The following is a 25,781-nucleotide window of genomic DNA, read 5'->3' on the forward strand; positions in this document are numbered from 1 at the left end:
TAAAAGTGAACCAAACTTACGCAAGTTATTCTTTGATGTACTAATGCTCTCCATGTTTATGTTGAATTGGTTCAACACCAACTTGGCAAGGTCGAAGGACATATTGTTCTTCACTACCTTAAAGGCGAGATCCACTGCCTCATAGGATACACTGTTGAGACAATTGGAGCTATATATCTTGTGTGCAATTACATGAATTCCAAACTTCAGCTCCATGTCAATTACATAGTTGATCTTCATAGCTCTTCCATCCCATTTAGCAAGGGTTTTCTTCTCTAGTTCTACCCAACTTATGGTTTTGGTTGTTTTTGCCTTGGTCAACATTGGTAGCCTTGTGATCTGATAAATCATTTTCTTTGTAATGAGACTAGGCTACTCCAACCATAACTTCCTATTGTGTATGCAACTAAGGATAAACCTTATCAATTTTATTTGAAAGTCTCAAGGCATGTGTAGAATATGAGTTAAACCCTTGGTTTCCAAGTTTTGATGCTCGAGTTTCAACGCACCGTTCACATATAGCTTTTCTAGAGTTTCATCCATTTCTAGGGTTCTCATGTCTTGAATTGAATAACAAAAATGTGAGTGAATATCGTCAACCAGAAGTACCTTAGGTGGAATCTATGAATGAGCTCCAATAGGGTCAAGTGTTTCCATAACTGCCAGACTCAATTTGAAGTCAAGTGCTTTCCATTCAACTCAATGGACTAATATTTTGGATCCTTTCTTGGTTTTGTTGCTAGAGGATGCCATTGCTCGGTAGGGTTTATGAAAACATGGAAAACTTCAACAACAATTCACACAGATCACTTGGATGCATAGAAATCACTCTTCGCATAAACTCTTGAAAATTCATGGTGACAAATAAATTTGACAATTACTAAGTTTTCTAGATTTGGTTGTGTGTGTTTATTTATCATCTTATCATCAATGTTTTGGATCACACTACATGATCATATCTTACTATCCTGCACTTTCTTATCTTGATGATGGATCATGTAGTGTGATCTGAAACGTTGATGATAAGATGATAAATAAACACACACAATCGAATCCAGAAAACTTAGTACTTTACAAATGGATTGTGGAAATTTGTTACTGTTAAATAAATTTTATTTCACCCTTTTTAACAAATTTCACTTTTTGATTGCCATAAATGCCTAGTATGTTCGCTTGCTCAATGATAGACTATCTCACACTTGGTTTGAATTAAATGCTTGGCAAAGCCATTCATGACTCAGTGTCCACTCAATGACTTGGTTACTCTCAACTTTGCTTAGCAGAGTCTTGCAACCCGACCTAGCTCAATAAGATCTAGAATTTCCTTAGATACTCGGTGATCCCTTTGCATCTTGAATATTGATATGGATCTTTCCATCCGACTAACTGGAACTAATGTAAGATGCCTACTTCAAAATCTTAGTTCCAATTATCCTTGTGGGAGATCAAGCATAAATGCTTCAGTCACCCAATTCTTGAGTGACATTTGCTTCATTGCTCAGACTTGCATTCTCAAAAGATTTCGGAATCCAATGTTGTCTCATCTATTTTCTAATGTTATCAGGCTTGGCTTTCTTTTCATCTTCAATTCTTCTAGTGTCCATACAGTTCTTGGCAAGATGTCCAAGTTTTGTACAAATAAAACATCTTTTACTGGTTTCTCTTGTCCTCATGTGATGCTTTGCACAGTTTATTCCAATGTGTCCAAATTCTCCACAATAGTGGCATCTGCACCAAGTGTTGTAGTCCCAATGAAATATAGCTTTTACAATATGTTATGTTAGATTCAATATCTTAGTTTTGCATTCAAAATATGTGTGCCCATGCTTCTTGCATTTGTGACATTTTCCTTCAAATTTAGGTTTCTCTTTGCATTCATTAGCTCTATGACCATGCTTATTGCAATTGTAGCATTTTCCATTAAATTTAGCTTTACCATTGCTCCAACATTCATTTGATGTATGACCTACCTTACCACAGTGACTGCAAGTAGGTCTTTGAATCTTTTGAGCTTATTGCTTGGATGATTCACCTTTTTTTGTATATCCAATTCTTGCTTTGCCTTTCTATCCATATTAGATTTACTCATTTAATAGATCCATGTCTTCTTGAGATTTTATCATCCTCTCATTGGTTTGCTTTTCAGTGTTTAGATCATTTTGTAATCTTTCATTTTCTAATCTTAGATTCATGATTTCTTCATTTGCATTAGTAAGTTGATCAATGAAGTCTACCTATTGAAGGGATAGATGTTGAATTTCATTATTCTTTCCTTCTAATTCTTCTCTTATCTTTTTTTTTTCCTCTTCCACGACTTCACACAATCTTACTGACTATATTTCTTGTTCTCTTTTGAGCTTCCTTACATCTTCTTGAAGTGTACCATTCTTTTCTAATAGTTCTCTAATTGCCTCATTAGCTTCATTTGAATTACTTTCTGAATGGACATATTCAATTCTTTCTTCAATATAGAGTTTGTCATTCATTTGTATTGCAAGGTCTTTTCTTCTCTTTAGGGGTTGAGAGAGTTGCTCCTTTGCTTTCTTAAGTTGTTCAATAGGAAAATCCAAATCTAGCTTTTCATTGTCAATAGCCTTATCAAGTCTGAATACCTCCATTGCCTCTGATGTTTGCTCAAGCTATTAAACTTCTTTTCTGCAAACCACAAAGCTCTGATACCAATTGTTGGAAATATAAGATAGGCTAAGTTACTAAGAGGGGAGGGGTGAATCAATAACCAATAAAACTTAATCTTAATTCACCAATTAATTCTTGATCTAATTGCATGTATGAAAAACTAAAAGCATTAAATATTGGTAACACTTTGACACATAATATGGTGACCCAAAAACCTTCCAAATAGAAAGTAAAATTGGGGGAGGGATGATACCCACAAGCTCTAGTACTACAATATAAAGTTGGCCTATTAAGGCTTATAATGATCACTTCTAATGATCTACCCTATTAGGAGCAATACAGATTGCTAGGTCCACCTTGCAAAAGGATTTACAAACATACAATGAAGTATGCACTCGGTAAAGAGATTTACAAAAGACTGTTAAGTCTACCTTGTGAAAAGATTTAATTGTTTCACTTGTTAGGATGAACTAGTGGCTAATCTTTGATCTGTAAACTTGATTTGTTGAATGAGATTCCTTTGAGTGTAATGATCACCTTGCTATGATAGATAAATCTTTGCCACTCCTTATACTTCTTGTAGCCTTCTACTTCACACTTTTGCTCTTATATATATCTTTTTATTTCATACCATACATCATGCTTTGGATGTGATACAATACATTACATATATACCAATCTAAATTACCACAATCTTGGTAGCTACTAATCATTTGAATAAGTGTGTTTGTCACTAATAAACAAACTTGACTGTAATGTCAACACATTATGTATTGACAAATACCTGATCACTATAGAGATGTAAATCACAAGGCCACGAAAGAAATGAAGATGTGAAATAGTTGATTTTGGAGTACTCTGTATACACATTTAGCATTCAGTATACAAGTACCATCATTCTAGATCAAATGGGTATGTGTTGGAACCCTTCCTTTTTCCTTTCCCTTTCTTGCTTCTCCACTTAAAAAGATCACTGCAAAGATGCAAATCACAAGGGCATGCCAACAATAGAGATGTTGATAAGAAAGGAATCAAAGGAGATAAATTATATATTCATTACATACCATTGAATATCTATACCATTAAATGCCCATATCATTCAAAAAATGAAAAAAAAATCATCACATTTACATGCCTATGAGGTTTTGGATGAATTGAAGGGTCATTCTTGATTTGGTTTTCACATGAGACAAACTTCTACTGGTTTTCATGCGGTTCATGTCTGAAGCGATTTAAACACATTCAAATGAGGGCCTTTTAAAAAAAACCTATATCCCTAGCACTATCACAATATCAACAAATCTGTTGATATTATGATGGTGTCGGTGATACTTTTCATTTTTCTTTGGCAAGTTCACAGTGAAATGGATTTGTCATCGCAAGCCATCACAAGTTGACCCCAAATGTTGTAGTGAGATCTGTTGCCTTCTATATAGTAGGGGTTTGAGTACATGCTCTCACAATCAAGAGCTTCAATGACTATAAGACCTAGCTAGAATGAAGGATTTGAAAGAATAAAGATGAATGCAAAGTAGAACTAGATTATTTATTTGTATTTTATATGCAATTTGATGAAGCAAATATTTATGAAATATGTAGATTTGAATTAAGAACAAGTAAATGAAGAATGAATGCATAAAAGATTAAACTCTACTTTTGAGATTTTCTAATCCAATAGAAATGAGATTTGAGCTATGAAATGAAAGAACAAGACTAATCTAAAATAGATGCAAGTATGAAGCTAGAATGAAAACTATGAGAAAGGATGCACTAAATCTTGAATGCTAAAAGTGAGTACTCAACTTGATAGAGTTTTACTACTCAAAAGAGGGGATCCTTTGCGAGAGATAAGAGATGCAAAGAGTGAGTCCTTAATTCAATAGATTTTCATTACTCAAAAGTGTGGTCCTTTGTGAGAGATAAGAGCTCCCTATTTGTAGGAAATTGAGTTAAAAGTCCAAGTAGAGGAGTGGAGGGAATATGACTAAAAATGAGAGATTCTGCAAGAGTGGGAATATGACATGTCTTCCCACTTGTCATTTGTCTCATTTTGGAGATTATATTTGAAAAGTGTCATGCTTTTGAATATTCCAAAAATGTGTATCATATTTGAATATTTAAATTCAAATAAATGAATATGTGAAGACAACTTAATTTGAAATGAATTAATAAATCTTATTGTCATGTATTATTGACTAAAGTATATTAATTTAATAGAAACTATTGGAACTTTATATTAAATCAATTAATCAAATAGGTTTAGCTAGCCAATTTTAATCGAATATTTAGGGATTATTAAAGTTAATTGATTATTGCAAAATATGGATTTTATGCAATTGATATTCAAATCAAGTAGCGTCAAGTGGGACTAGAAATGCTTAGTGATTTTAGGAATTTGTTGATCATAAATTGATTTTTAGAGTTTAGGAGCAAATTGGTTTAGCGAGACCAATTTTAGGGTATTACATCATCCATATGTTGCGACTATAAAGAGCCTCTCATTTAGTTAAATTATGAATCATAATTGCATAATCTAAAATAAAGGTTCTACTAAATTACTTATTTTTCACACATAAAGGTATAAATATAGTATATTTACAACATATTTTAGATTTTTCCTTAAAATATTCTATGTAAACTATTTTATTTCTCACATTTAATGCACAAACAACATTTAAGAAAATAATCTCCATCCATTACCTTTGAATTCTCAGCTGATTTTATTGATGTCATTTATGATTATAAAGTTAAGACTATTATACTCTTTTTTCTTAGAAGGGTTCCAACAAAATAAGATTTCTTTAAATGAACCTATAACACCTAGGAATCAAAGGGTTGGATTATTGAATTGTTTTGAGGACTATATAGGGGTTATGTGGATTTTACCTTCATCGACCCTGATCATGCCCACACAATCTTGCAATATGGCTCATAGATCATCTATGGATAAACCTATTATGTCCAAGCATGGGACATCAATTTTCATCCCAAGGGAATTTCCAAATCTAAATATCCTATGTGGTTTGAATTCCCATTTCTAAATCTTCAATTATGTCCATGCATGAGTGAAGTAGCTTCTCAACTAAGCAGGGTATTATGGTGTAAATATAACGTAATAAATGGTCTATTGTATGAGTCTAATCCCATGCTTGCATAGAAATGGAAGTCACTCAATCGCTTCCAGATACCATTAAACTTGTAGGACCAGGGTTTGGATTTGACCAACAAATTTCCTACATGAATAAACCAAATGATTTCTTCTATTACCATCGAGAGGGTCACCTTATCTGAGATTACCCAATTCGCAAACCGTGATTAGTACCCCAAATTTCTAGTGAGCAACATCTTTCTATTCCTTCTCCCTCTACTACCACTCCCAAACCTCACACTACCACTAATTCTTCCTCTTCATTGCATACTTCCTCCACTTAATAGCCTTCCTCCACACCCATCGTGCTACCACCACCTCCTCATCTCCTCATTCCTCTCCTCCATGTGCTTCCCCTTCCTTTAGAGATGTTTCCATTGGAGATAGTTCTAGAGCTTTTAAGTAGTGAAAAGATCTCCTAGCTTTGATAGTTCTAGAGCTTTTAAGTAGTGAAAAGATCTCCTAGCTTTGAAACTTTGTCCCCATTTTCTCTGATAAGAATCATATTTCTCATGATTCTCCACCCTCTAATTCCCCCTCTAGATCTCATTCATCCTCTGAAAGATCTAGTCTGCTACATTCATTGATTTTAAAATCATGAAAATTTGTAAATTAATTTGTTGCTCTCTTGATGGAAGAGGAAACCCTCCATGATTCTTCTTATCAAACCACAACATCCAATTCTAGAATGTGTGGGAGTTAACAATCCCCTCTTAGAAATATCAAGTTTGGCAATCTATTTAGAACTAATCACTTTGATATTATCGTATTGCAAGAAGTTGTCTTCTTCCATACCAATCATTTTGATGGTTGTGGGGGGTTTGTACTTGGCCTTGCCCCATGGTTAGGAAACATGTTGTAGAGTCTAGAAGTGATCCAAGTAATTGCTACATTTGAGCCACCATTATCCTGCATGATACCCTATGTGGAATTTTCTTTGTGTATACTCCAAACACCCCTTTAGAAAGGACTTTATTATGGGAATAAATGCATATTTATCTCCTTAATGTAGATTGGGTTCTAGGGGGTGATTTTAACATGGTAAATTACTCCATTGACCATAGTTGGGATAACCCTAGCCACTTGTCTCAAATTAGATTTGATGCTTGGACTCTCGCTCATAATACTTTGGGTGCACATGATTCATTGTTTGGTAAAAAGGATCTTCACATGCCTCATTAGTATACTTAGTCTAATTGCCAAAGTGGCTTTTCAAGGAAGATGAATCACCTTGATAGGTTTTATATTTATCCAAATTGTTGTATTGTGCCTTCTTCATCAAGACTCTTAATCCATCTTCACCTTGTCACCACCCTTTCTGGCCACTTCCCCATCTTGATCACCCTTTCATTCTCTAACTCATCAATACTTCCAAACGATCTTCTTTTCAAGGTCAATGTGACTCATTTGCAACAACCAAATTGTATTGTTGGCCTTCTAACACCTAGACTACTAAGCCAAAGCCCCAATAAGATAGATGGATTAGTTAATGGGAAAATACTATCTCACACTGTACCTCTTTCCTACATGATTGTAGTTGAAGAGATGCTGATAAACAAAGGAGGATTGAAAAGTCTTTAAAGGGCCAACTTGTTCATGGTCACTCTCTTCTTGTAGCCAACCCCCATGATCTTTCTCTTCAACAGACTATTGCCCATACCCAACATCTTCTTATAAAAATGATTATTGACAAATGTAAAGGTGCACATATTCATGCACATCTTCAATGGATCAAGGATGGTGGCCGAGGCTCCAAATTCTTTTTCTAATATTCAAAGCATAAACACACAAAACCAAAAATTGTTATCAAATATGCTAATGGAAATCCACTCACTAATCAATTAGACACTGTGAAAGCCTTTTTCAACTACTATAAACAACTTTTTATAGATGAAACAAAAAAAATCCTTAAATTACCATTATTGAGGAAAGTGTGGCATGCTATATTCCTTGTAAAATCGATGAAGAATATAGTAACTTGCTTGATAGGCCTCTTTCTATGGAAGAAATAGATGAAGCCCTTTTTAGTATGATTGCTGACAAAATCCTTGGGATGGATGGACTTCCTACAAAATTCTATTGTGCTTTGTGGCCCTACATTCGTGAAGACTTTTACTATGCATATCTTGAAGGAGTTCAAACTAGAACTTTAGGACCAGTTACTAACCAAGGCCTAATTAAACTCATTCCCAAAGGAAAAGAAGAAGATTCAATGGTTAGTTAAGGACCCATTACCTTGATTAATACCTCTTACAAAATTATAGCCAAAGCTTTGGCTCAAAGAATTAAAGCCATTACCCAAATGATAGTTCAACCAAAGCAAATGTGATTCCTAGGTGGAAGGTTTATCCTTGATAATCTTGAGTTGGTCCCATAAACTATTGAGTGGGCCCAACACACTACCCAAGGTGTACTTATTGTTTAAGTTGGACTTTCATAAAGCTTATGATTGTATTCAATGGTCTTTCATCCTCAATATGATGCAATGGTTGGGATTGGGTCCTAAAATTCATGCTCGTGTCAAAATGATTTCCATTGATGCTAATGCTAGACTAGTTTTCAATGATTTTCTTTCTCCTCAACCCCCTCTTCAAATATCTATCCACCAAGGTCATCCCCTTGCTCCATTCCTATATGTCCTAGTCGTAGATGTGCTCGATTATTTACTCCACCGTGCCAAGGCAAATCAACTTATACATGTAATCTCTTTTCCTAATAGTGTCACTACCCTCAACTCCCACTTCATTGATGAAAATATGCTTTTTATTCAAAACTTAGCTAATGAGGCCACTAATACTTTGGATACCTTGGATGTCTTCTGTATCATTTTTGGATCCAAACTAGCTTTGCATAAAACTAAATTTATTATGTCTTGTCCCAACTCTCATCCAAATTGGATTCCTACTAAGTAAAAAGAAATTAAGCATGGCACAATTTCCATATATCTCATGATCCCCTTTAGAGTTGGAGTCTCTCTCAAAGATATGTAGAATTGGTTTATCAATAAAATCAAGGACGAACTTTAGAATTGGACAAATAGATTCTTATCTATGGCTGGTCACATCCAAGTGGCCTACAAAATTCTGCTTGCTAGTCATGTGTACATATCTTTTTGTTGATTGCATTCTAAAAGTTTCAATCATCAACCTACCCAACTCATTAGCGATTTCTAATGGGCTAAATGAGGAAATAAGAAATGAATACCTACTATTTCTTGGTAGTGTTGCATTCAAGCTAAGGACAAAGAAGGATTGGGAATCATTGTTCCATACACACAAGGAATTTGCCTAACTTCTAAGTGGATAATCAAAGGTTTGGAGGGCAATGCTCCTTGGAAGGAGTTTACTAGATTTCACATTCAAGCAACATGTGTTGGTAGTTCTTGGAGGATTGTTAGCTGGAAAGATAAGATTCTCTTAGCTCCATTTTTCAAAACTCAAGGCTTGGCACCCTTCAACACCATTTGGAAAGCATGCAAGATTGCTTCTACAAAATTAACTTGGTTTGACTAGTCCCTTAGTCATGGGCTATACTTTCCTTCTTCTTCTATCTAGTGGAACAAGTTAGTCCAAGAAGATGGCAAGCCATTAGGCACTATACAAAGGTTCAAAGGAAAATGACTTTTTAAGAAAGGTATTAAAACTTTTGTGAGATTTATGGGATCCCTCTACCTTTAATTGGAAATCATGACCTCTCCTTAAATCACACTTCCACCTCTTAACTTCTGATAAACAAGTAATTTTTGATATTCAACAACTCTTGATTCCCAAACTTTCTAGCTTTCTATCATTAAATTGTCGTGCAAACTTCTTGAATGACCAAAGATGACCTAATGCTCATGAAATCCATTTCTTCCCCCTTCAAACCATTTACAAACAAATCCTTCCCCTTATTTCCATGTCATCCTATCTTAATTGTAAATGGAAGTGCTCATTTCTTCTGTCCAAGTGAAATAAACCCAACCTCCAAATTTGGAAGTCTAAAGCCGATGCACATTCTCAACTTCTAACATGGAAAGTCCTTCATGTTAAGTTGCCTATTGGCAACCACCTTAAATTTGTTTATCCTCTACCCACTTGTCCCTTTTGTGCTAAATCAAAAACCATTACACATGTGTTTTGGTTATGTATTCATGCTTGCAACTTATGTCGCTCTTTGTCTACTGCCTTATCTGCATTGTTCCCTCGACCTTGGTCTTGGAAATCAACTCTCCTTGGTGTTTCTTCTTCCTTTAACCATGTTTCCCACACTTGCAGATAGGTTATTATCAAATACCTTAGAAAACTTCATTGTAATGTTGTATTTTCTCCCACTTTTTTTCTATTGCAAATAGAATTTCAAATGACATGGGGAAGTTTATCTCTCCAGTTAGACAATATGCAAACAAATTGGCCTAATATTTCACAAGATGATACAATTGATATTCTCCTTCAACAACTGCATACATTCATTGAAAGCAATAGAGATTTAGGTATATATTTTTTATCCTTTTGAAGACTCCACTGGATGAAGCTTATGACACACATTAGTATTGACAAGCAATTTAATCATTTTTATGTCATACATAATTTCCTATTCATTAAAATTGTCTTATACATTGCATTTATAAACAACAGTTTGATTCTTTTATGCTTTTCTAGACAGTATCTTAGCCTATACTTTCTATTGATTACCAATCAATTATTGTCACGTTATGTAAATTTATATTATTTTACTTCATTCAATTAAAAAATTAATAATCTTAAAAAAAAAAACCAACAAAACTCCTACCCTTTACTAATTACTACAACTCACGCTTTGCACAAAGTGTGATTGCTAGTTAACTAACTTATATATATTTGTGTGTGTGTGATATGTCGAGAGTCATCCTTCTTGAGGCACCTATTTTATTTAAATCCTAACCTACACAAAAAACCATATATAGCTAGTAGCAGTCGTCACACACATGGAAGACATTTTATAAGAAATCTGGATAGTTATAGTTAGGAGCAATCAATATAGTATTTTCATTTTAAATTATTTTCACTTTGAAGAAATTTGGTGATAATATTTTTATTTAAAATTTAAAATTCTGTATATAAGTATTTTTCTATTTTTGATAAAGTTAGTATCGAATTATTTGTTTATTTTTAGGGTTAGAAAGGGTTAGGGTTAGAGTTAGGGTTAGGGTTAGGATTAAGGTTATAGTTAGAGTTGGGTTCAGGGTCAAGGTTAGGGTTAGGGCTAGAATTAGAGATAGAGTTAGGATTAGGGTCAAGATTATGATTAGAATTAGAAATAAGGTTAGAATTGGGGTTAGGGTTAGGATTATTATTAGGGTTAGAGTTAGGGTTAGAGTTAGAGTTAGAGTTAGAATTAGTGCTAGAGTTAGGGCTAGAATTAGAGTTAAGGTTAGAGTTAGAATTAGAGTTAGGGTCAAAGTTACGATTAGAATCAAGGTTAGGGTTAGAGTTAGGGTTAGCATTAGGGCTATAGTTAAAGTTTGGATTAGCATTAGGGTGAGGGTTACAATTAGAGTTAGAGTTAGAGCTAAAGTTATAGTTAAAATTACTGTTAGAAATAGGGTTATGATTAGGATTAAGGATATAATTAGAGTTAGAGTTATAGCTAATGTTAGAATTAGAGTTAAAATTAGGGTTAGGGTTAGAGTTAGGGTTAGGGTTAGGATTAAAATTAGGGTTAGAGTTATGGTTATATATAGGTTAGGGTTAGGGTTAGGATTAAAATTAGGGTTAGAGTTATTGTTATATATAGGTTAGGGTTAGGGTTAGGGTTAAGGTTACAATTAGAGTTAGAGTTAGAGTTAGGGTTAGAGTTAGAATTAGAGATAGGGTTAGGGTTAGGGTTATAATTAGAGATAGAGATAGAGTTAGAGTTGGAGTTAGAGATAGAATTAGGTTGAGAATTAGGGTTAGATTTAGGTTTATAATTAGTATTAGGGTTAGGGTTAGAATTTGAGTTAGAGTTAGAGTTAGAGTTAGAGTTATGGGTAGAGTTAGAGTTGGAGTTGGAGTTAAATCAGGGTTAGAGTTAGGGTTAGGGTTAAAATTAGGGTAAGGATTAGGATTAGAGTTAGGTTATATATAGGACTAGGGTTAGGGGTACCACTAGAGTTAGGGTTAGAGTTAGAGTTAGGGTTGGGGTTAAGGTTAGGTTTAGCATTAGGGTTAGGATTACAATTAGAGTTAGACTTAGAGTTGGGGTTAGTGGTAGATTGTACCTATCATTTGGGAAATTAAAATAACAACCTTCTATTATATAATATTAAGTTATCTTATATATAATTAATAAAATTAGAAACTCTTATATTTGATTTAGTTGCAAAATCTATCTCTCATATTTAAATTTGATTTAGTATAATTGTTTGAAAAATATGTTATAAAATGAAAGAAAATTCAATCATTTACTACATTTTATTATCATATTATATAATCATATATAGTAAAAGAAAATTCAAATCAAAACAAGTGCCATGTAGTGGCTTGTATTTGCCGTTATAATTTTTGTAATAATTGTAATTGAAAATTTAAATAATAAATAAAACAAAATAGATTAGTTAGTTGAAATAAATTAAAAAAAATATTTTAGCATTACAATTATTATTTTTCATTATCTGTACGAGATTAGTTTTAATCTTATAGATTATATATTTTTGTTTATAATAAGTTATAAGACCAAAAAACTAGTTATTTCTAATTAGTGAAAATTAATTATTGTCTTTGGCCAATACAATAATGTTGGGTGAAATATTGTATTAATAGAATGTAATAGTGTTAAAATTCTTAATAATGTTATTTAAAAACTCACAATAATATATTATAAAAAATTATATATATTTGTGATATATTATTAATAGATTTATTTATATAACTATATAGTTTTATTTCAATACAATTATATTTTGTAGTTTCATTTTTAAACTATATTATTATTAATATTTGTTAACGAAAATTTAGCCGAGAAAAAATGAATATGGAGGAATTCCGAGAAAAGGGCTCCTATAACACTAAATTGTTAGAGCCAATAGAATTTAAGATAAATAAATTTTATAATATAAAAAATTAATAAATTAAAATCAAAACTTTATAAATATTCAATTTGTGGAAAATACTTATTGTTCATTGGTGCAAAAGAATAAAACTGAATGCAATAGTATATTGCTTACGACAAATACAATAAAACAAATTAGCCTAATATTTCACGAGATGATACAATTCATATTCTCCTTCAACCACTAGAGGTGTTCATTGAAAGCAATAGAAATTCTGGCATATAATTTTCATCCTTTTGAAGACTCCACTAGATGGAGCTCGTAACACCCATTAGTATTGACAAGCGGTTTCATCGTTGTTATGTTGTACAACATTACAACTATAAACAATAGTTCGATTCTTTTACACTTTTCTAGACAGCGTCTTAGCCTATACTTTCCCCTGATTACCAATCAGTTATTGTCAAATTCTTGTTGCTCAATTTCAACTTTATGCAAAATTTATATTATTTTGCTTCATTCAATTAAAAAAAAAAATAATCTTTAAAAAAAACAACAAAACTCACTACCCCTTACAAATTGCTCCGGCTCACGCTTTGGGCAACGTCTATACAGCCACGAAAATGCACTTCCTTACGAAGGAGAAGACCTAGAATTTTTTTTTAAAAGTTTGAAAAAGCAATGTAAAGGAAGTGCATTTTCGTGGCTGTATAGCCACGGGCTTCCTGCAAAGCCTTTAGAGGTTTATAAATCAACCACGTTGGTTTTCTAATAGACGTGTATCCTCTTTGTTCTCTCCATAGAAATCGAAGTCGTACCCTGCAAGTTACCAGCGCTTTTTTTCCAACCTTATTAACTAGCAATCGCACTTTGTGCAAAGCGTGGCCCGTAGCTATACAGCCACGAAAATGCACTTCCTTTACATTGCTTTTTCAAACTTTTTAAAAAAAATTCTAGGTCCTCTCCGTCTATACAGCCACGAAAATGCACTTCCTTACGAAGAAGGAGAGGACCTAGCTTGCAGGGTACGACTTCGATTTCTATGGAGAGAACAAAGAGGATACACGTCTATTAGAAAACCAACGTGGTTGATTTATAAACCTCTAAAGGCTTTGCAGGAAGCCCGTGGCTATACAGCCACGAAAATGCACTTCCTTTACATTGCTTTTTCAAACTTTTAAAAAAAAATTCTAGGTCTTCTCCTTCGTAAGGAAGTGCATTTTCGTGGCTGTATAGACGTTGCCGCGTGGCCCGTAGCTATACAGCCACGAAAATGCACTTCCTTTACATTGCTTTTTCAAACTTTTTAAAAAAAATTCTAGGTCCTCTCCGTCTATACAGCCACGAAAATGCACTTCCTTACGAAGAAGGAGAGGACCTAGAATTTTTTTTTTTAAAGTTTGAAAAAGCAATGTAAAGGAAGTGCATTTTCGTGGCTGTATAGCCACGGACCACGCTTTGCACAAAGTGCGATTGCTAGTTAATAAGGTTGGAAAAAAAGCGCTGGTAACTTGCAGGGTACGACTTCGATTTCTATGGAGAGAACAAAGAGGATACACGTCTATTAGAAAACCAACGTGGTTGATTTATAAACCTCTGAAGGCTTTGCAGGAAGGCAACGTCTAAACAGTAAAACTAAAACGCATGTCTTTCAAAAGCCTTTTTCAAAAATTGGTAAGCCCAACGGCTCATCTTGCTTTTTCTGTTGGTTTCATTTTGTTCTGCTTTGAATTGAGGTTTAATTTCCGTTCCTGTTACTATGATAAGTTATTTCAAATTGGTTTTGTGTAATATCAACTTTGATGATTCCAAGTTAGGTTTTTCTTTGCAGGATTTGTAGCAGCAAATAAATTGGGTTCTGTTAAATAAGTTGATTACAATGGGACTCGAAGTGGAGGTCTCCAGAAACCCTGAAAAAACAAATTGGAAGGGAGACGGGAGCACGAATGCAACAGAGGAGGCAAAGCAAGAGGTGAAGAAGCCGCAGAAAAAGATATGCTGTGCTTGTCCGGATACTAAAAGACTTAGAGATGAATGCATTATTGAGCATGGGCAAGATGCCTGCACCAAATGGATTGATGCCCACCTTCAGTGCCTCAGGGCGGAGGGATTCAAGGTACTTTTGCATTTTCCCGCTTCTCCTTCTTATGTGTTTCATGGTGTACGTGGGTTGGGTGTGAATGATCTCATAAGTCGGAAAAGAAACGAAAAGTTCTGGTAGGGTGAATCAACATATTGTAGTTTCTTTTGTTTCAATATCTAAGGTTTTTTTAATTGAATTCTAAATATTGGTTGGTCGGAAACTCAGTTGGGAAATCCTCGTCTTTGCGCTTTCTAGAGAAGATCTAGACACGGTTTGAGCAAATATAATCTCGGTTACCCCTGATTGACCCCAGACAACAAAACATCAAGAAAAGCAGATTCGCATTAGATTTGCGGCAGATGCGATAAATTGAACTATGATTATTTCACTCAAGATTCTTGTTGAAACAAATAGCTTCGGTTCAGACAATTGCGCTGATCATATGAGAATATACTCATGTATATATACATGTCGATATGTTGAATTCCGATATGTATATATACATGAATATAATCTGCAATTACTTATGGTGATCGCAGCATTCAGAACCAATGATGCATATCATGATTGAAAAATAACTGAGAATTGATCTCAATAATAATCGTATTTATACTGATTGTTAAAAGATTGCAATGGACTTAGTTAAAGTTTTGAAGTCATTAGTTTTGTTATGACTAGTCACGTCGCGTGTGACCATTCCATTGATCAGGTGCATCGGTCAATGGTCATGTCTCCAAATTGAGACATGCTCAATCACCCATGTACCTGTCCAGACTTGTATACATATTGTATGCCACCTGATATTGCAAACATAGAAATTGATTAATGTATGCAGATCGAAGGCAGTACAAACATCGAACTTGAAGGAATATTTATATCATTTTTGCATTGAGATTATATATACTTTGCAACACTTTTGGATTTTTCATTGGCATTGACTGCACCTGCAAGAAATATACATACTTCAGCACTGTTAAAAGAAATCTGTAAGTAAACTTTACATGGTATCACAGTTTGGCTAAGGAAAGATCACACTAAGTTTATTAAATCAGATTTTTACTTTAGACAACAATCCTCTCTCCCTACAAAATGACAAACACAATGAGATTTGAACATCACCTTGGAAGTGCTGATAACTTCGAATCTTGGAAACTTCGAGTAATGATGTTGTTGAAAGAAAACAAATTGGAATCATTTGTAAGAGAGGACAAAGAGGAACCTAAAGATGATCCTAAGAACTCAGAATGGATCGAGAAAAATGAAAAGGCTATGACGATAATTGTAGATGCTGTTTGAGACCACATAGTACCTATTGTGGCAAAACATACCATAGCATATCATATGTTTTGAGCTCTTGAAAATGCATTTATAATCAATAATACAGGCATAAAACTTGCTCTTAAAGGCAAATGAATAGTGTAAGCATGAATAAAGGAGAAGCTATAAATGCTTTCTTTATGAGAATCAGACTTGAGAGATCAATTATTTAGCACTTGATTATGAGATTAAAATTCAAGAATTATCCTTAATAGCATTAGGAAGACTTCCAAACTCCTGGGAATCCTTTGTACAAGGTATAAGTGCTAGTTTTAAAATCCCTAAATTGGGTCGTTTAAGATTTGATTGTCTTCAAGAAGAGTCGAGATTAATGATTAAGGGAAAACACAAAACCCTATATGAAGATGTTCAAGTTCTTAATACAAATGCTCATAAGAAGGGAAAAAAGAAAAACAACAAAAGGAAAAGAAATTTTCATGGAAAAGAACAATCCAAACAAAAGAAAGATTTGCCCAAAATCCAATACTTTAGATGTGATCTATATAGACATTATGCAATAAACTGTCCTGATAGATCTAAACCTCAAGCATCTTTCGCAAAATCTGAGAAGTCAAATGAAGGCGATGAATATGAGAAATATGCCTTCTATTCAGCATTATCCAGCCATATATCAACAAAAAAGAATCCATGGATAGTTGACAGCAGGTCTTCTAGACACATCACTGGATATCAGGATAACCTAGAAAGCATGCACAAAGAAACAGATGAAGAAGTTACAATTGGTGATGATTTTGCACACTTCGTAAAAGGAATTGGGACCTGCACCATAAAATTGAAATCTAGAAATTCTATTCAACTTTCTGGAGTTCTTTATGTACCAGGTATTAAGAAGAATTTAATATCTATATCTGCACTTGAAGATGATGGTTTTAGAATCGCATTCATGGGAGGGAAAGTACTAGCATGGCCTTAAAGTCAACCATTAAAAGGATTCTAACAATAAGAGTAAGACAAGGACTTTTATATGAGCTATGTGCTAAGACAAAACTTGCACTTATACATGAGACCTTAGATTCAAATGAAATATGACATAAAAGACTAGGTCATATCAACTTCCGTGCTCTAACATCAATGGAGAAAGTAGTGACCGGAATACCCAAGTTAAACCATATTCACAATGAATCATGTAAAGGTTGTGCCTTAGGGAAAAACACTAAAAAGCCATTTCCTCATAGTTTGAGCAAAACTAGAGAAATGTTGGAACTAGTACATTCTAATTTATGTGGGCCCATGTCTATACCTTCTACAGGAGGATTCTTGTATTGTTTGATAGTTGTTGATGATCTTTCAAGGAAGACATAGATATACTTCCTTAAATGCGAAGAATCTGAAGAGATTCTCCCTAAGTTTAAAGAATTCAAAACTGTCACTAAGAACTCCTTCGGTAAGAACATTAAAATTCTGAGAACAGATAATGGGAAGGAGTATACTTCTAAAATATTTAAAGAATTTTGCAAACTAACTGAGATTAAGAGGGAGTTCATAGTCCCTTACAATCTTCAACAAAATGGGGTTGCTGAAAGGAAGAACACAACCATTGTAGAAGCTGCTTGGGCTATGATTTTTGATCAAAATCTGAGCATGTCCTTTCGGGCTGAAGCATCCAACACTACAGTCTATATTCAGAATAGATGTCCTCACTCACATTTGGACAATAAGACTTCTGAAGAAGCATTTTTTGGAAAGAAACCTGACATCTGTCACCTAAGGATATTTGGATGTCCTGTATATGTTAATGTACCTAAGGAGAAGAGGACTAAGTTAGAACCTTCTGGAAGAAAGGGTATTTCATTGGTTTTAATGAAATAGTAAAAGGATTCAGAGTCTACATACCTGGACAAAAACAAATAGAACTAAGCCGAAATGTCATCTTTGAAGAAGACATTGCTTTCAGAAGAGCCAAAGCATCCGATGAACTAGATACATTTGATGTATCTCCAGAAGAGACTCTGCTCTTGAGATTCAGAGGGAGTTCCTTGAAGAGACTTTAATTGAAACTGAAATCCTTCTAGAGACTCAGAAAGAGAGTCTTGATCACTCTAAAAGGCCACTTTGGGCAAGAAAAATAATACAGGAAGGAGATGGATTCACAGCCCCTTCCGGAACCTTTCGAGAAAGCAAGAGACCTAGAAAATTAACATATAATGCTTTCTTTTGTAATATAGCTCGAATCCTGAACCTTCTAGTATTTCTGAAGCACTTAAACATCAAGCTTGGAAAGACGCCATGGTGGAAGAATACCAGTTTATACTAAACAATGATGTTTGGGACATATTTCAGAGACCTAAGGAAAAATCTGTTGTGTCTTCAAAATGGCTCTTCAAAGTTAAGTATGCTGCAAATGGCAGCATTGAAAAACATAAAATTCGTTTTGTGGCTAGAGGTTTTTCTCAAAAGGAAGGAATTGACTTTGAAGAAACCTTTGCACCAGTTGCTAGGTACACTTCTATTAGAGCTGTAATAGCCATTTGCATTAACTAAAGGTTGGAAAATTCATCAAATGGATGTAAAAATTGCTTTTCTTAATGGGAAAATAGAGGAAGAAGTATATCCGGAACAACCAAATGGATTTGTAACTCATTATGCTACTTCTCGTGTTTGTAAATTGAAGAAGGCTCTATATGGACTTAAATAGGCTCCTTGGGTCTGGTACGAAAGGATTGACAAATACTTTTTAAGTCTTGGATTCACCAAGAATGTGGCTGATTCAAATCTCTACTTCAAGGTAACTAAAGGTGATATGCTAATTTTAATTCTTTATGTTGATGATCTTTTGATTAGAGGGGAAAACCATCTCATTTATCAATGTAAGAAAGATTTGGCTTCTAAACTCGAAATGAAGGATTTAGAAATTCTTCATTACTTTCTTGGTTTGGAAGTAAGCGAGAAGTCTGGTAATTTTCTACATCAAAAGAAGTATACTCTTGATATATTGAAAAGATTTGGGATGTGGGACTGTCGACCTATGTTTACACCTATCGAAACCAACTTTCACAAGCTAAAGGAAGCAAGTGCTGAATCTAGAATAGTTGATCCCACCTTATACAGACAAATAATTGGGTCCTTGATGTATCTTGTAAATACTCAACCTGATGCCTGCTATGTAGTGAATGCATTAAGTAATTTCATGTGTGAATTGCATGAAATTCATCTTGTTGCTTTGAAGCATATATTGAGGTATCTTCAAGGTACTATTGGGTATGTACTTAGATATGAGAATACCAGTTTGGAGTTACATGGATATACTGTTTCCGATTGGGCTGGAAGTGTAAAAGACTAGAAAAGCTCATCAGGATGATGCTTCAGTTTAGGATCAGCTATGATTTCTTGGATCTGCAAAAAGCAAGCTTCTGTTGCTCAAAGTTCTACTGAGGCAAAGTATATTGCAGTAACTACGGGAGCTAGAGAAGCAGTGTGGCTTCGGAAGTTGTTTTCTAACTTGTTTGGTAAACCTATGAAACCTACCACTATTTACTGTGATAACCAAAATTGTATCAAGTTATTTGTGAATCCAGTATTTCATGATAGATCCAAGCATATAGAAATTCCTTATCACTACATAAGAGAGATGGTGGAAAGAAGAGCTATTCAATTAGAATATATTAATACAGGTGATCAAACAACTAACATTCTCACCAAGGCTCTCCCTAAAGTGAAAGTTGATCATTTCAGAAAGAAACTTGGCTTGATTGAAATATAAGTTTATGGGATTGAGTCTCAACTTTGTAAATTTGTATTATTTAAATAAAGATGTTTAAAATGTAAACTCTTTTGTCATATGTGTGACTCTATGACTCATGGGCCTACCTTATGTTCATTATTTAAGGTGATAATCTTTTATAATGAAATATTGATTCTGATAAGATAAGGTGATGACTTTATTATTATTAGATTACTATCATGATGAATATCATGTTACTTGATATTCAAGGAAAAATCATGATAGTTAAAAGACCATGTTTTGATTAAGTAAAAACAGGTTTTAAAGGACCCAAAACCTTATACATAAAAACGGAAGTCTAAAAAGATAAGCAAAAAGCTAACAACAGAGTATAAAAGCACAGATCAACAAAAGACAAGCCTCCAAGAAGAGCAAAAAGTAGGTCAACCAAAAGCCAAGTTGTAAAGGACAGCAAAAGACAAGCACCCGACCAGCTAAATAGTCTTTATTAGGTCACTAGCCTAGTCTGCTAGAATGTGCATATTCTCTGCAGTGGCCTTCACCTCTTCCATCTTGTTCACTTCCTCATTCTTCTTAGAGTGAGCCCGAGTGCGTTTACTAGGACCCTGGTTCCCTATCACCGAAGGGGAATCTTGTTCTTTGTCTTGCTCAAACTTTTTCAAAAGATTGCCCACCTTATCAACCATAGCCATAGTTAAAAGAGCATGTTGATGGATATCATGTGACTTGATATCTGTTGAAGATCAATATATTCAAATTCATGGTGGATATTATGTGACTTAATATCTATAGATGTACCATGATCTTTTATGGTGGATATCACGTGACTTGATATCTGTATACACACCATAACTAGAAAGAATATCACGGGACTTGATTTTCTTATATATATCTTGAGGATATTACATCTTATAATGAGAAGAATTCATATGCACTTTGTCTTCCCTAGCTAAGAGGGAGTGTTGGAACAAATAGCTTTGTTTTAGACAATTGCGCTGATCATATGAGAATATACTCATGTATATATACATGTCGATATGTTCAATACTGATATGTATATATACATGAATATAATCTGCATTTACTTATGGGGATCGCAGCATTCAGAACCGATGATGCATATCATGATTGAAAAATGTCGGAGAAATGATCTCAGTAATAATCGTATTTATACTGATTGTTAAAAGATTGCAATGTACTTAGTTAAAGTCTTGAAGTCATTCGTTTTGTTATGACTAATCACATCAGGTGTGACCATTCCACCGATCGGGTGGATCGGTGAATGGTCATGTCTCCATTTGGAGACATGCTCATTCACCCATGTATCTGTCCAGACCTGTATACATATTGTATGCTGCCTGATATTGCAAACATATAAATTGATTAATGTATGCAGATCGAAGCTAGTGCAGATATCGAACTTGAAGGAATATTTATATCATTTTTGCATTGAGATTATATATACTATGCAACACTTTTGGATTCTTCATTGGCATTGAATGTACCTGCAAGAAATATACATACTTCAGCACTGTTAAAAGAAATCTGTAAGTAAACTTTACAATTCTAATGCCATTCCTTTCTATTCGCATTCCCTTTCATGACTTTAGCATATATTCAGATTTGCAATGTTTTCAGTCCTTGCATACAATTCTTGAATAAATATAGGCTAAAAGGTATACTATTGGTAAGGTTTTCAAGTCTAATGTTATTTCCATACTTGCTTTGTCCTTTCTTTGTCAAGAAGAGCTCAGTGCGTTAATTCCTGAATAGGATTGAGGTGGGCAGTTCAAATAATAAGGTTATCTGAGATGCATTGTGATTCTTTCCTTAATGGCTACTGTTCTGCTTTATTGCCATCTGTGCCTGCCTTTTGCTCCTTTGTCATTGTTGCTGTACTTGATCTCATTAGTCTGTCATATCAGAACCATGGAAAGGATGTCAGAGAGCTTTGACAGTGATATAGGAGTTAAACAGGGTTGGCCCCCCTCTCCTACCTTGTTTGGATTATATATGACAAGTTAGAAGAATGTCTAGATAAGAATAATGGTGATGGGATTCATCTAGCTAACTATGCGATAAAACTTTTCCTACTGGCTGATGATCTCATTCTGATTGCTAAAACAACAGATGGGCTGAGGGAGCACTTGAAGGCACTTGACGTCTTTTGTTATTTAGTCGGGATGTAGGTGAACACCACCAAAACAAAAGTGATGATTTTCTCTTTGAAATGGACCAAGAAACAGCAAAACAGTTTTCTTTTTGAGGGCAGCCCTTTACAGATAGTGGAGGAATACAAATATCTTTGCATCGACTTTTACAACAAGCTCAATTGGGAAACATGTAGAACAAAAAGAATTCAAGGAGGATGGAAAACATTATACTCGCTTTAGAATAGATGCAGGAATGCAAAACTATGGGATTGGAAAACCAAAAAGATGCTCTTCGGGCTGTTGGTCATTTCAGTAACTCTTTATGGGTGCGAGATTTGGGGCAGCAACTTATCAGTCCATAAGTGGAGAGAGGTGAAAAGAATCCAAAAACGTTTAATCACCAACAATCTCAAAATTAAATCAACAGTTCCCTATGGGATCCCATTGGTGGAAACAACTATGTTTTTGATAGAGGCTTCAGCTATGGTTTGGTTATTATGCTATTTAAAGAAAACTCGAGATTTATAAGCACATCGCTGGCCCAATCTGATCATAGAGGAATATTGGATACAAGAAAGAACACGTGGATGAAGCAAACTATCTAGTGGATGGCAAAATGGAATATCAGTATACATGAATGCCCAGATAACATTGATGGAATAACAAAGTTTACAAAATAAAAATTCAGGAGCCCCCTATGGACAAATCAAAATGGGCACAAAACAGAATACTATATTAGAGAATTTAACCCAATCAAAGATCTTGAAGAGAAGGCATACATAGGAGCAAATATCAGTTGGAAAGCCAAAATGATCATAGCGCAACTTAGACCTAGCTCACATCAATTGAGGTGTGAAACTGGGAGATGGGTGATTCCAAAAGAGGAATTGGAAGAGAGAGTTTGTCTATTTTGTGGCATGGGAGTGGAGGAAACAGAGTGACATTTGATCATAGATTGCCCAGTCTACAATGACATCCACTCCAGCTATGGTGATATTCTAGAAATGGGCAACTTGGCTACTCTTTTTGAGGACAAACTTAGTGGTCAACATTTACTGTCAAAGATCAGATCTAAGGAAACAACTATAAAAGAACTAAGATTTCGGGTGTTGGTCGTTTCTAGGTGGTCCCATAGGCTGCTTGGTCCTCGTGGACGTTATTAAAATATGTCATTCATTCATTCATATCCTGCTCGAGCTTGATCGCTTAATAAATAATAGGTCACTGCACTGAATAATGAAACTTAGAAACAAGAAAATAAAAATAAAAATAATAATTAAAAAATGCCACTTAAGGGTAGGGACTGTTGCAGAAATAAGGAAGAAATAAAAATAATAATAATCATGACTAGGCAAGGGGGAGCAATCAAAAGTAGCGATTTGAATAGAAAGGGGCTGACTAGGCAAAGTGGAGCACTACAAAAGCAGCAATCTTGAATAAAAAGGGGATAACTTAGTTTATGTAAAAGGCAACCTCCATTATAGATCACCCAGCTTTGGGCAAAGGTTTGGATATAATAAAAATATATAACCAACTTGCTAGCTGATCTGTATGGGAAGGTTGCAACCTTTGATGAAGAGGTGTTATTTGAAAGGTACAAATAAGAAGCACTTGCGATCATTGAAGGACACACTCATAACATATTATTCCTATTGGAATAGCAGATTTACATTGAAGGAGAATCGGATAACAAATAAAACAAGCACCTGATCTATGATGAAAAATAAGAGAAATCAGGGAGAGGAAAGAGTCAGTAGCAATGATCTGTGAGAAAGGCAGCAACTTGTTATCAAGATAAAGCAGCAATTGCTAATGAGCTAATGGAAGCCTCATTGTCCATAAAGGTGGTTAGTGATGGGAGAGATGAGGGCATAAATATTCAACTAAGTGAAGGAAAATACACCCATTGCTTAAGTTGAAGAGAGTTAATAACAACTTTGGTATCCTTCCTATTAGGTGTTTTTTTCTCTAGATGACCACTTAATCTTTGGTAGGTCGCAGAGGGCATTGATTGGGTTTTAGCTACATTGTTTTTCTTCAATTATAGTTTGCTTATATGTTTACTTTTATGTCTTGGGCGATGATCTAGTGAGGATATGATTAGGATTAGTCCATGGAGCAAGAACATCCTTAGCTAATATAGTATGGTAATTTTATTTGATTCTTCTTGGGGTGATTTAGGCAAAGCTTATTTTTGGGCATTGGAATTTGTGCCCTTTGGTTGTGTTGAAGGAAGTAGTATCACAAAAGAATCAACCATTACAAATGGATGGGGTTTCGAGGCAACTCAACAATCATAATAAGAGCTTATTTTAGAGGGAAATTTTTAATAAAGATGATATTTTAATTATTTTTCAAAGAAGAAGTCATTTGGAGTTTGTCCTCTATGTATTTATGATGCAAGAGCATTTAGGGGTTGTTGGCATTCTAACATCACCTAAAAAGATTTTCTTTCTATTTATTTGTATTTTGTTTTAGTTGGATGATTTTTCAGTGTTTTAGGTAGCGATTGATCCAATTGGTTCATTATCGTATGCAATCATGGTGTGATCTAGGAATCATGGAGATTCTATGTCTAGCTTCGCAACTTAATCTAATGTTTCCAGATGAAGTTATCTTATGTTTGGTCCAATCCTATATTTAGTTTCCTATTCTAATGGCCGGGTTGGCAAGATTTGACTCTCGATGGAGATCTACATCATGCAAAACCTAATGGAGCATCATTAATGTTGTTATACATTTGGCAAACCTCGTATGTTCACATGTCATGATTTATATAATTCAAAGCATTCTTATGCATTTGGGTCCTTAACTTTTTGTTTGTAATGCATTTCTTTGTCTTGGATATTGTTGATCGGATAGCCAACGTGAGGCTGGCAATCTTGTGTATAAGTAGGGTAGTTGTTCTTTCTTAGAGAGAGTTTATAATGAGTGTAGAGGGCTTGGTGGTAGCTCAACTTTGAGAGCTTGGTAAGGAGGAGAGTGAATAAATCTGGTAGTAAAGGTTTGCGTCCTTAGTAACGAGGCATGTTTGTTGAGTAATTTTTAATCTGCACTTGCAAGCCAACTTGGTGATAATTTAAATATAAATTTCCTTGTTTTCTAGTGCTGTTTATTGCTTTGTTTTGTCATTTCTGCTGTGGTGTTTCTAGCAACAAGGTTGGACATCTCCTTTGGGGATTTCTCTACCCTTGACAATGTCAAATGTTATTAAAACAAGTTGTGATTCTTGTGATTGAAGATCCGAGTTCCTGAGCTTATGAAGTTGCAGATTTGTTGTTTGCGGGGAGGCAAAACTAAGGATGTGACCTACATCAACATGTGGCTTGTGCAAGGTGGTTCAAGTCTGTTGCAAGTTGTGCTTGACAACATAGTTTCAGCAATAGGATTGATCAGATTGAGTTTCAAAGGTTGTGAATCCTAAAGATCTTGGTTGTGGGCTCGTAGATGGTAGATCTCAACTACAACTGCAGAGGGTTGCACAAAGGAAACCATAGGAAAAGTTGGTGGATTGGTTGAAGGACAAGTTGGTGATTTCAAGGACCGTTTAGACAATTTGTTTGAGACATATTGAAGGTATTGGTAGATTTTGCTTGATTGGGTTAGGGCAATAAACACTTGGATCAGATTGCCAAAGCTGAGGAAATTAAAGGAAATTCCTAAGATTTGCAAGGATGCCACTTAGAATAATAAACCTTAGAGGATGGAGCAAATGATGGAGGAATTCAAGAATGAGATAAGGGCTAAGA

The 25,781-nt window shown here is 34.6% G+C and overlaps 1 protein-coding gene across 2 annotated transcripts in view; it reads left to right on the forward strand.

Annotated features, from left to right (window-relative positions):
• The first annotated feature begins 14,212 nt into the window (after positions 1-14,212).
• LOC149547950 (cytochrome c oxidase copper chaperone 2-like) overlaps positions 14,213-25,781 on the forward strand; it is a 37,816-nt gene continuing 26,247 nt past the window's right edge. The window contains exons 1-2 of one of the 2 annotated variants that reach the window (XM_089791984.1): positions 14,213-14,450; positions 14,608-14,892. In XM_089791984.1, the coding sequence (XP_089648110.1) occupies positions 14,656-14,892 (237 nt within the window). In that variant the 5' untranslated portion in view covers positions 14,213-14,450; positions 14,608-14,655. Of the gene's footprint in view, positions 14,513-14,607; positions 14,893-25,781 lie in introns of both variants that reach the window. The other variant, XM_089791985.1, reaches the window with a different exon arrangement.

The sequence above is a fragment of the Cupressus sempervirens genome, chromosome 7 (genome assembly GCF_028749045.1).
Source record: "Cupressus sempervirens isolate cs-2001-9-10 chromosome 7, ASM2874904v1, whole genome shotgun sequence".
In the NCBI taxonomy this organism is placed as follows: Eukaryota; Viridiplantae; Streptophyta; class Pinopsida; order Cupressales; family Cupressaceae; genus Cupressus; species Cupressus sempervirens.